The sequence below is a fragment of the Antedon bifida genome, chromosome 9 (genome assembly GCF_963402885.1).
Source record: "Antedon bifida chromosome 9, ecAntBifi1.1, whole genome shotgun sequence".
NCBI lineage: Eukaryota > Metazoa > Echinodermata > Crinoidea > Comatulida > Antedonidae > Antedon > Antedon bifida.
In genome coordinates this window covers 14,997,708-15,011,108 of record NC_136234.1, presented here as the reverse complement: position 1 = coordinate 15,011,108, position 13,401 = coordinate 14,997,708, and the positions used below count along the sequence as shown (strand labels likewise).

The following is a 13,401-nucleotide window of genomic DNA, read 5'->3' as shown; positions in this document are numbered from 1 at the left end:
CGTTATATATAAAAATGATTTTTAAAAATAACTTCATCGGCAGATTTTGACAGTATGCATACTTGCCCACAGTCTGCCAAAACTAGGGTAATTTGTGGTGATGTAATACAGCTAGAAATGGCACAGACAGAATTAGTTATTTGGTGTTCGAACACCAAAACTTTTGGTTTTGAATGTCTTAAATAATACAATTAAACAGGGTCAGTGGCCTGGTTATTTGGCTTTTTGGTCTTTACAAAATGATTTTTTAAAGACCTACTACAATGATTTCAGACACATGGTATATGTTAAGCCCTAGAGTACATGGGCCCACAAGTCGAGCGACTGAGAATCATCTAACCATAACCAGCATACCACATTTATTTTAAATCTGTGAACCAACAGCAGAATGGCTCATCTAAAGGATGAGTCAAACATTAAAGCACTGGAAATCATAGTCAACACAGTCTTTTATAAAAGGAAAACTGGTATCCAATTTAAAGCATTTCATTTTTTTAATGCTATTAGTAAATTTAAATGTATATATAAATTACACACAGACATTTATACAAAACGTATTCATGGCATATTGCAATGAAACTAGTGCTCTTTCTTGAGTAATATAGTTATTATTATGCATTGATTTTGCAAATTAATATTTCAAAAAGAAAGTTGAAATACTAAACTGAGAAACCATTTTCATTAAAACAGTTTCTCTTCCATTTATTACAAAATTTTACATGTATAATCTGGGAGCGAAAATAATTAAAATTTTGTACATCTCCTTTGGTTAAATACCATGCCTGAAAGCCCAGGTTCAGACACTGAACATAGAAATGGTGACCCTGGACTGTTCTAGCTCTACGCCACTGGAGTGATGATTGTTGGTAAACCACATAGGATTATTAGTTAAAATGCATTAATATTTTGTGTGTGATATTATTTACAATAGTGTTAATATAACACTATCAAGTTTTGTTACAGGTTCAAGTCATAGGGTGCATTTTTGTGACATGACCTACAGAGGACCAAGGACTCTTCCACGAGGAAATGTGCTATATTTAGAAACATTACATTAACTAGGAGCAGCAGCAGTAGTAGTACTTAACCAAAATGACAGAGTGTGTAATATGTTTAATAGGATGTTAATAAAAACAATAATAGTGTGAACATACAGTAGCTTATTATTTATATCGGGTACTAAATATTTAGTAAATAGTCGGGACTACTGAATATTGTATTTGAAATGGACGATACTGACGATAAGTCGGAAAAAAATATATGAATACTATTATGGTATTTGAATATTCATGTGTGGTAATGAATATTCATTAAATTACTGTTCTAAAGAATATTGATGTATGATAATGAATATTCATTACATTTACTGTTTTATTTTGAATATTCATATATTATAATGATAATGATTATTCATTGAATTATTTTTATCTTATTTGAATATTCATTTTTAATTTCTTAAAACATTTTTGTGTATTATCTGGATGATTTAAATATTTGAGCATGTGTTTTTATTTTAATACTTTCTCAAATTGTAGATCATCAATATGATAAATTTATTCAGCAATTTTTAGAATAATGAATATGAATTGTGAGCATTGCATTAGGGCAAAGACCAAGCCATTATATTTACTCGATATAGATGACCCATTTCAGTAATGGCGGCGGAGGTGCTCAGAGTAAAAAAAAGGTGTGTTAAATGAATTATTGCAGGCAATCAGACTTAAGGCCAATTTGCACAGACCAGAGGTAACAAAAAATATAGAATGTATGTTATTCTGTATGACAACGCGGAGTGAACGGGTGGTTTCCGCTCAAGATAGATACAGATTCTATGTGGGACAAGCTACACGGTTTTATGCTTACCGTTACCACTCGTCTGTGTAAATTGGCTTTAAGGATAAAATGGTAAAGGTTTTAAAGATCATTATGAAAGGTCATTTTTGATCGTAAAATAGCATTTGATTTTTTTTTTTCTGGACAATTACATCTACGATACCTGTTTTTTTTCTCAAGTGGTCCCCAATTATTACCGCCATTGCAAGGTAGAAATTCTAGGCTTCAGCCAAATCAAACATTGTTTAATTATATATATTTGTGGATTTTAGATACTAGTTTAAAGTGTAATAATATGATATTCAAATTATATTGAAATGATATTGGTCAGTAGAAAACAGAGCACTGTATTAAAATTATGTAAAATAAGATAGCCATAAATGAATTGAAAATTATCTAGGGTACAATTTGTATTAGCAATTGTTTTACTGCGTAGTTTGTTGACCTAAGAAAATAATACTGTTGTATGTACAGTCAGCTGCCTTCAATGATTTTGAGCAAAAAAAAAATTGTAAAGTATTGTTGATTTTAGATAGGTGAACTTAAAGTCTTTCAAGCGATGTTAAACACAGAGTGTCCAAATAGTGAAGTAGAATACAGTATTTGCATTCATTGTATCATAGCCGATTGTAAGGTATACATACTTTTTTATGATTATTATATAACCAGTGAATTTTTAGATTCTACAAAAATACTTCAATTTCTGGTGCTTCTTCTGCCTTTTATATTTATCAGAAAACTTTGTTTTTAACTACAATTTTAAAAAGATTCATTCCAGAAATTGGACCCTAATTCTTGTTTCGGGAATAATTTCTATAAATTTCAACTGCTTTTAAAAAGATTTTCTATATGTTTTGTTTTGCAAAATATGTACTAGTTTCCTTTTTTTAATGCTTTACCAGTTGTTAAAAGATATATGTGAATTAGTTGTACTAGATTAAACGTTCATAAAATAGAAAGTACAATTTAAATATTGTTTAACATGTTTGCTGAAGACACAGAATATATTCAAGGGGTTTGAGAGATCTATGTGAAATTATCATGTGAAAATTATTCTACTGCAATTACTGCAGTAACTACATTTTTTACTTCAATAATGTATGATTTTTTAAAGTTTATGAGGCAGTCACTGCAATAAACTGTGTAAAGAGTAAACAAAATACAGTGACTGCGGTACCAGCAGTAGAACAATTTTTACTCTGTTCCTAAACATGGTTCCCACTAGTAATGCAACGCAAGGACGTAAGCGTAAGGAATTTGACAGATCAGGACGCGATAGATCATCAAGCGCTTTGTGTGATTGATCAAATTACTTGCATTGCGCTTAGGTCCTTGCATTGCGTACTAGTAGGAACCAAACTTAACATTAGTTTCATCTATTACAATGTGGTGCTCAGATTAGATAAAGTCCACACATCTTTTAAATTTTTTTTATTGTATGACAACAAACAGGATTAGTTTAACCTTTGAACCCCTTTATGTGGATATAGCATTGATATTTATATTTTACTTTCTATTTAGAAATTAAATGGTGGTTGTGTCTCCCACATCAACAGAGGAAGAAGTTGATTATTCAGCAAACATGATATGTATTGTAATTTTTTATGAAAACATTTCATGAAATGTATTTAAAACATGCCTTGCTTTTTAGCATTCATTTAATATCTAGCACAATTATAGAATAAGGTTGCTATATTTCAATGTACGTCATCTATTTTAATCTAGTCTTGGCAATATATGCTATTTTCGTATTTATGTTTTACCCTTTCCTTGTATCTTGCCATCTTTGATAGTTCACTTTCTTTAAATTAATTGTTTATAAACATGTTCTTTTAAAAACACCATGTGTTGTCCTCCCATGTGTACATTTTTAAATAGTAAAGTTAGAATTTGCAAATAGAGACGAAAAAGAAAAAACTTTCAATTGTAGTATATACCTCAAGAACGTTACTTCTCGGACGCGTAATCAGTAGACGCATTTTTAGACTGTGATAAAATGACGTTTGGTTGTTGCGTTGCATTTTAAGAATGTGGGTCGTTAGTCGTATCTGGATGTTGTTACACCCTCCCCTCTCCCACCATTTTTTACAAGTAAAAAGAAAAATAATGGTACTGTAGTTGAGGATTCATAATTTGTGTAGAGGCTTTTAGTCAGACCTTGAGTGGTATTGTTCAATTATGGTGGTGACATTTATATCACTATGGTGATAATAAACAAAAACAAAACAATTCAGTTGCACATATTTTTATTACTAGATAATTTTTGTTACCATTTTTTTTTATGTGATTTGTTTATGTTTTTTGGTGTTGCATCAGGCAGATGCAAGGCCTTAGATATTCCATACCAGTTTCATGAAAGAATATGTTCCAGAATTCCTTGTCTCACAAGATGCTCGCACTGTGAACGTAATAGGAAATGCTGTGAAGTAAAAAAAAATTACGGTTATAAATAAACTTTCACTTAAGCTCTATAAAAAAAAATGTGATGTGCCTAAATATGGTAGTAATGACATCATCATGTCCATGGGCACAACACATTTTTTTTGTCGCATAAAGTTTGGTAGTGTAAACAGATCTTTATACTTGCTTAAAATCATGGAGGAAGCTTAAATAAAGCATTGTAATTTTTACATAAATATGTAACACCTTCAAATAAATACCTGTCTCATCCACTAATAGTTTACATATGCACCTGTTCAAATCAAATAAAAACCCACCTGACAATTTTTCTTTAAAACAATGATTGTCCCATCTTCTGTTTCAAATTCGCCATGGTCTACTAAGCACCGTACCTGCAGTATACAATATACTCAGTAGTCAATACAGACATGATTTTTCAACAATTGACATGTCAAGTTATTACTGTGGGTCATATAGTCCCAAAGAAAAGGTTTAAATCATTGCACACACACCTATTCTTGTTTAAAATTACAATTGTTCTATGCCATTAACCAGTCACTACTATTATCATTTTACTTACTTCAATATATAAACTTTTTGGCGGCTTCATGTCCTGAAATTAATTAACAAAATGCTGATTAGTACTTCGTCATTTATATTGCTTTATGGTCATTATAGTAATCTACATCTACAGTCAGCAATCTAACAACAGGACACTGAGCTCGCCTTGCCAAGACTTTGATCTTATGTCTGGCTGCTACAAATACCAACAGTAATGTACTATGTACATATTCTCAATGGAGCGTGGTGTCTGTTAAGGGGTGCGGAACTGATATGTGTCGCAGCCACAGATAAACCTTTTGATCTCCAAAGCTCAACATCCTGTTGTTAGATTGCCTTGGTCATACCATGTTGAAATATGAATTTATAGTAGAATTGTAGATTGTACCCCATGGGTTTGCCTCCCTGTTTCACATACCTGTGTTAAATCTAATCCATCACTACCCAAGGATCTCATGTATTTAGCTAAAGACTTGTTGTAACGACCAAACCAGTGCATCTAAAAGATAAATGTAATGTAATGCAAGTTGTCATAATAAGATTTGATTTACATTTTTTATCTTAAAAATTAAATATTGCCATACATTAATGTGTTTAGTTCATTCAAGGAATTTAAAGCTTTGTCTACACTATTAAACTTTATGTGACAACAAAATGTGATGTGCCATATATGGACATAATGATGTCATATCACTACCATATTTAATCGGGCACATCACACTAGTTTGATAGTGTAGACAGAGCTTTAATGTATTAAATTATAAACATAGGCCTACCTCATTTTCGGATAGATTTTGTTTTACATCAACTGGTAAAACACTACCAAATTCCCAGCGCATTTGTCTGATAACTTGTAAGCGGTTGTATCTAAAATAAAAAAATATATTAAGTTGTTTATTTCTGCATACATCCAAGTGATACAGTATTATTCTAGTATAATTGAAATGATGACTGAATCTCACATAACAACCTGGAATGTTACAACCATTGGCAGCGCATAATCTACTTTATTTTGTGTCCGTTGCTTCTAATCTTTCAATATAATATACAGTATGTGGCTGTGGAATTGAAACTGTTATAGCACCCTCTATTTTGTGTGGCAAAATAACCTTTCCTTTAAACCGACACACCTTAATTTTGAAAGTAAAATGAATACTAAATGTTATACTGTAGTACAGTATTATCTATCATGTTAGCCTGGGAGTATATTCCTTATCCTCTGTCTACACTATAAACCTTTATGTGACAAAAAAATTTGATGTGCCCATATATGGACATGATGATGTCATACCACTACCATATTTGGGCACATCACACTTTTTTTTATCAAACTAGTTTGATTGTGTAGACAGAGTTCTTTCTTAAAATTATATATAAACACTATTTAAATTTCCTTGTATTATTTTATATTTATTTTAATATAAAGGTGGCAGGTAAAACTTAATAGGGCATCTTATCTTTATTTATATGGGCGTTTTCTGTCATCTTGTTGGTACTGAGGTTAGCTTGTTTTTTAAATGCACTTGATATAATTGTGTACATTACACCAATCATGCATATAGTTTGTAGCCCTTGGTGGTTATGCTGCTTGGCTACCAATCCAAGGGTCCTGGGTTCAAGTCCTGTCATGTCAGTATTTTTTCTAAAATGACAAATTACAACTCCACTCCCAAAAACAATAAGACTTTGTTTATGTAGATCATCTTGTGTGTGTATATGTTTGTTTGTGAACAGGATTGCCACCTTTAAGAAGGATAGGGAATGAATTCGCTTATGTAATGGTTATCCTTGGCAATTTGCCTAAATATATAAACAAAACAAACCCTACCCCACCCTCAATATTCTCTCCTTTACTACAACATAGAGATAATATTATAGTGAATGACTGGGCTCACTTTGTTGGTACTAATGCACTTGATAGAATTATATACATTGCATCAATCATGCATACAGTTTTTAGACGTACATGCACCACACCACACCACACCACCCCCCTCCCCTCCTCCTTTAAATGTTGAAAATACTCAATATCCTCTCCTTTCTCATTAGAGATAATTTTATACAGTTGTGAACTCTCTATGACTGGATAATATAGTATACTCACAAGTATGCAAGGAGTAATCTTTTGTTCCGGTTGAGGCAAGCATGTCGGAATTGAACTCCTGCTAGCATCCCAGTTTCACCTGCTGCTGTAGACGATCTAAAAGAATCAATACATAATACAATAAATTCTCTCATTCAAAATATTATGGTACTCACTTGTTCTGTCGTTTCTTGTTGAACTTATTTTTATCTGCCTGGATATTGCACTGATGAGGGCTAGTGTTGCCTGAAAGCTCTGCTAATTTTTCTGGCTGTTTTACTTTATCGTTTTGATTTAGCTTTTTGCTTATTTTATTTTGTATCTCCATTGAGATCCAGCCACTGATACCCACAGCATTGTCATTATTTTCAGTAATTTGCCTTTGGATTTATATATATATATAGCATATAAATTTCCTTTATTTTTTTAATCTTCTTCAGTACTTTTTTGACTCTTATTGTTTTGATGCTGTGTTCTAGGTAATTTCAATTTGAGTCTCATGCTGTTTACTTCATTCAATGTCATTTAACTAAGTGAGCTGATTACAAATTATAAATGGTTCAATTTGAAAACATTAATTATGTCCTTACGCTGCTAATTAGCTTTTAAACTTAGTAAGTCTGTATTTTACAATATTGTTTTTAAAGGCTTGCATGGCGAATAAACACTAGTAAAGTTAGGTTTGCAGTACACAATGTATAACAAATATTTCTTTTTGTAAAAACCAAAAAATACACAATGTGTTTACAAAAGGATATAAAGTATGGTTTTGAGAATGTCTCAACTGGCTTCTGGAGAATAGAAACGTACGGTGTACCACAGACTTTTCTATTATCATTTTTTTTCACTATTATTTACTTTTAACCAGAAGCTCCATTTATATATATATATATGATAATGCACTTGTCAATAAGCGACTTCGATAACTCCAGAGGGCGCCCTATTTACAAGGTCAATCGGGACAAAAATTTCCATCTAGGCCCTAGTGCGGTGATGTAAATTGACATCATCGTGCTAGCCTCGCACCCATGGAACTTTTTTTGTCCCGATTTACATGATTTACACTATACGACCCCCGGGAGAGGTGGGTCATGGATGCATCATTTACAAATAATTACTGACGCAGGAGTGCATCAAGAAACCTAAATGGTACGTCACTTTACCACCCACCTTATTATGAACAACATGGTCACAATGCATCACTGTTCTTCAAAATGGGTGTGTCATGGTTACCTAAAGATAAGTCACTTTTTTTGACGCAGGGGTGTGTCATGGTATTCAATAAGGTATGACGCACATGGGACAAATGGCGCACCTCTCCCGGAGGTCGTATAGTAGTGTGTCATACAATTGACAAGTGCATAATATTTAACAAACTTTGTTATAGGCCTAAAGCTCTGTCTAGACTATCAAACTTTATGTGACAAAAAAATGTGATTTGCCCATATATAGACATGATGATGTCATATCACTACCATGTTTGGGCATATCACTACCATATTTGGGCACATCACACTTTTTGAAAGTGTAGACAGAGCTTAAAGTTTATATTCTTTGGATTTGTTAGTTGTGATACAAAATGGTCGACATACACATCTGCTTGGTTTTGATCATAAAGCGTCCTCATTTCTTCCAGAACCTGTCGTATACTGTCATCCTGTAGGTGAAAAAAAAGTTTCAAAATATATTTGTTGTTTTTTAAAATTTATCTGCATAAATTAGCCCTATAATCTACTATCTATATCATCAATATTATGCTTTTTGTTGTCATTAGACACTAATAAGTTGAAAATTATATCAGTAAAAATATCTACATATTATAGTAGAAAATGGGAATTATTAATTTATAATTAATTACAGTAATCTATTTGAATTAGGCACTCACTAAGTATGAGATCCCAACTGTAGTAATAATTATATATATATATATAGAATATTTGACAGGAATTTAAGAAAATCTAAAGTTAAATGCTAAAAATTAATACATTTTTAAACGTTAAAGAAGATTTATGAGATTGATAAAAAGTGGCCCAATAAAATTACTGGAGAGCAGAACCAGAACCTTTGACTTACTGTTTATGTCATGTCATGTGCATACGTCCAACCATTTAATTAGACCACTCACTGGGCTAATACAGTTGCATTTATTGTATACTAATATCAATATTTAATAATATTCTAATGAGACAAAATAATCAGACCGAGATCTAGGCCTAGCTAGCTAGTAAACCGGCAAGCGTAGTAGTAGACTCTCTTCCGCTGGCATGTTTAGAATCTTCATTGTTTTGGTTTTTCCGGTCGGCCTAGAGATACCACCCACTATCATTAACTAACCCTGATCCCGTTATCGATTTAGCTTATTTATTGAATTCACAAACTTACATTAAATGGTAGGAGGGAACCATCAAGTGATCGTTGGAGATCTCTAATTAATTCGAGAGCTATTTCACCATACATTTCAAAATATGTCTTGCTTATCGATCGATAATATTTTTGGACAGTTCGCGCGTAAAAAATCAAAACATTGACAAGTTACGCATGCGCACATACATTTCCGGCTTGTTATGTAATAATTCGCGAGAGAAGATCGGAAGGAAAAGAAATGGAATGATAATGAATGATGTTGTTGATGGATATTTAAAAAAATGATGAAAACAGTTAATTCTTGGTCTCTGCTTTTTTCTGCGTCTCTGTTATTTAGTTTACTATAAACTAATAATATCACATCAGGCTTTTTAAAAATATATTTGTTGAACATTCTCTGTTTCACCATGGTTTCAGTAAATAACATATATAGTCCTACAAATCTTACACGCGGTTTTCCCTTAAAAATATTGTTTTCAATTTTTTTTTTTTTATGACCTACCACACACTGAGGCCCTATCTTTATTATGCATTTATTATTCATATAGGCCGCAGTGTGTGTGATAAACAAATACAACAAACATGCAAGTCAAGATGTTATGATCAAAATGATATGTTTTGTTGTTGTTTTGTTTTGTTGTTGTTGTGCCAGTGTTGGATGCAATGATGGATGAAAATGATCATGAAGATGGTCACGAGGACGAAGGAGCATGACGATTACGAATCATTATTAATGTCATCTATTCAAAAATGATTGATGATTTAAAAAAAGGAAGGAAAAGATGCTTATCGGCAAACATTACAATGACTGAAAATTAAACCGATCCATTAGAAGAATGTTGGATTAAATTCGTAGGCACGGTGGCGAGAAGAGCTTTGTAATACACGCGCATGCATATTGCTGTAGATTGCGGTATATCGATCACAGAAAAATAATAATGCCTGTTAATAGTATAATGAGCATGTTACCATGGTGATAGGTATCATTTCGAAAAATGCTTGATAATTTAGTATGTTAGTGCATACATTTTATGCGTCATGGGCATGCATCGTCGTGTTCTTTTAACTAATGCGTGTCCACGATTAACTTATACTATTGAAATATTTACACGCCGAGCTATTATTGGCACGAGGGAAATGCTATATCTTAAGATAATGATATTAATGAAATATACGGTTATATTGTAATTATTAGACATATTCATTTCCTGTGTTTAATATCGTTCGTCTAAAAACTCATTTCCAAAGACTTGTATAATTAGACTTTTCTTTTTATAGAACACCTTGGTGTAGGCCTATGTTTGTCTACATGTACAAGATTGAACTTTGATTGGGCACATCGAATGAAATCATATATTTATTACGGATTTTCTTGGAAATATAGGCCTACCTAATAAATAAATTGAGATTAACAATATTTTAAAAGCTCAGTTTTCACTCCTCCCCTTACTTTTCACTGTCGCTATAGTATCCTCTTATTTTCCGCATCAACATTACTGGGCATGTTCTCCTCAGTTGTTCTCTCTTCTCCATATTCGGCTTTCTCCTTCACCACTTCCTTCTTCATTATATCCTGGTCCTCCTTTATCAGCTTTACCACTGTGGCATCATCATCATCATGTCATCCGTCATGAAATCATCATCATCATCATGTCATCCGTCATGGCATCATCATCATCATATGGCATCATCATCATCATGTCATCCGTCATGGATCATCATCATCATCATGATGTCATCCGTCATGGCATCATCATCATATGGCATCATCATCATGTCATCCGTCATGAAATCATCATCATCATGTCATCCGTCATGGCATCATCAATATATGGCATCATCATCATCATCATCATGACATCATCATCATGGCATCATCATTATCATCATCATGATGGCATTATTATCACCATGGCATCATCATCATCATCATCATGGTATCATCGTCATCATCATGGCATTATCATTATAATCATCATATGGCATCACCATCATCATCATGGCATCATCATCATCATGGCATCGTCATCATCATCATCATCATCACCACCATCCAAAGCATCTGTGTTTTTAATCATTTGTTGTATTCTTTCTGCCGTCTATAATGCATGCATACTAAAGAAATAATAGTGTATTGTTCGTTTCATTTTGTTACCATTATTAATATCGTTATTATATCCAAGCTGTATTTCATTTCTCCTGCCTATGCACGTGACTCGCATAAAAAGACAAATAATATTTTATAATTTCCGATATTTTTTATTATAATTGCCTTTAGCCATTTTATATTAATTTATCAAATTTATGTTTTATGTTTTATAACCTTGGCAACCGAATATACAAGCTTTTAAAAAATCGTCTATAATTTATAAAACGAATTGTATTTATTATCATTTTTATTCATATATCTAATTGGCTACTTATGAATCAGTATACGAAATGTAAATTCTGCTATAGGTATATACAGTTAATAATTAAAACAATACAATATAAATATAACAATTAATAATTAATAAAAAAAAGATATTTATAGTTTAATAATTAAAAGGTTAATATAATTCACCCGATCATGTTATAGCTGTCACTAGACTCTATCTGACAGACTATTGCAAGTCATCTAGAAAAGAGTCTATCTGAAGTACTTTTAATACACAATATCTATATGTCATTGGTTCATATCTACAAACAATGTATAAACAATGTATACAATACTAAGCCATCATGCTAATGAAAATATATGGTTTTATGGAAACTTTTTGAAAAATAATATTTCTATTATTATAAAAAATTAACATTGATTTAACTTAATTTATTATAATTTAATTCAAAACATTAAACATATTATTATAATGATATGAAATGATACGTCATCTCGGTTGTTCAATAATGCTAATAAAATGAATTTTGTAATAAATGTGTGTGTTTATCTAAAACTAATGTCTAGTACTGGATTTTATACCACCATTTTGGCTTAATTAGACAGATAAGATAGAAAGTTTAAACATTGAAAAACATTTACGTTATTTAAGATGCTCTAATAAACTATTATCTGCATGGTCTCGCGTACAACACGAAACCCTAACCTATCTTTTGCATTGTAATTTCCAAATTTAGTGTGCCATTTGGATCAGCCTGGCGAATTAGCCTATGTAATATATACCCACACACAATAAGTTTTAAGTTTCAAGTCTATAATAAAGTCACTATGATATCTATGATTTGATTTCATATAATGTATATCTTGCTTTGCGAACTACATCATCATTATAAGCTGACCGATTTCCCGAGTTTTTTTGTCTTTATATGTTTTCTCATAACACGAACATCATGCACTTCTAAATTTATTTTCGGCAACTTAGCGGTTCTTCTGCCGATCGTCTTTTTAGTAGCCGATTGTATGACAGAATTCTCCATTACAACGGTGATATTTTTGGACTCTTTTTTGTGAATTTTGGTTTCACGAGTGGCGTTAGTGTCTTTGTCTTTGTTTGTCGCATCTTTATTGTCAGTTGATTGACCTGGTGGTGAGGAGGCAGGTGATGACGGCGGTGAATCCTTAAGAGGTGCAGTCACATCCAACGGAACGTTGTCAAAATCACCGTACGGAGATACAACATTGTCATTGTCTTCTTTTTCTAATTTATCAATTTCGTCAGGAAACGAGACAACATATGGTGACTTTCTGGCACTTGATGGAGACCTACTAGGGAAAACCATGTAGTTAGTTTTATGCACAAATGGCGAATCACAATCGTTGGACGTGTTGTCTTCGAATTGTCCCTCATACGGCACCGTCTTTTCTTCACCGTCAGTTGAAGGTGTTTTATCTGAAAATGGCGTCGTTAAATTGGAAATCATTGTTGCATTGCCGGTTCGACGTTTAAAATGTAGATTATTCCTTTTTCGTAAGATTGCAGATTTTGAAAAGTACACTGATGATGCTTTTCCGTTTTCGATCTCGCCGTCCGGTGAGTATCGTCCGAAATGATTACTAATTTCAAGATCTAAGAACGATTCTCCGAGATAGTCCGAAAGCTTACCGAACAGTTTGGCAACACAAGAATCGTGGAACTTGGAGACGTACTTCATCGAAGATAAATAGCACGTTTTAACAACGTCAGCTAGCAGACAACATTCCGAACGATTTGGCTCACCAGATT

At 32.5% G+C, this 13,401-nt stretch overlaps 1 protein-coding gene across 1 annotated transcript; it reads right to left on the bottom strand.

Annotated features, from left to right (window-relative positions):
• Positions 1-3,880: 3,880 nt before the first annotated feature.
• LOC144852517 (DNA replication complex GINS protein PSF1-like) lies at positions 3,881-9,390 on the bottom strand. Its single transcript, XM_078710366.1, has 8 exons — positions 9,260-9,390; positions 8,470-8,534; positions 6,899-6,994; positions 5,571-5,661; positions 5,213-5,293; positions 4,814-4,846; positions 4,551-4,625; positions 3,881-4,252 (listed from the first exon to the last, which is right to left on the bottom strand). The coding sequence occupies exons 1-8, from the start codon at positions 9,332-9,334 to the stop codon at positions 4,184-4,186; spliced, it is 585 nt and encodes a 194-aa protein (XP_078566492.1). The 5' UTR covers positions 9,335-9,390; the 3' UTR covers positions 3,881-4,183.
• Positions 9,391-13,401: the final 4,011 nt, after the last annotated feature.

Bases quoted from the DNA above. Each gene is read 5' to 3' on its own strand.
- LOC144852517 (XM_078710366.1), bottom strand. From the start codon at position 9,334: ATGTATGGTGAAATAGCTCTCGAATTAATTAGAGATCTCCAACGATCA. The intron at 5,662-6,898 runs GTGAGTATACTA...TTTTTATTTTAG, and splicing joins AGATTACTCCTTGCATACTT to ATACAACCGCTTACAAGTTA. The intron at 4,626-4,813 runs GTAAGTAAAATG...TGTATACTGCAG, and splicing joins CAAAAAGTTTATATATTGAA to GTACGGTGCTTAGTAGACCA.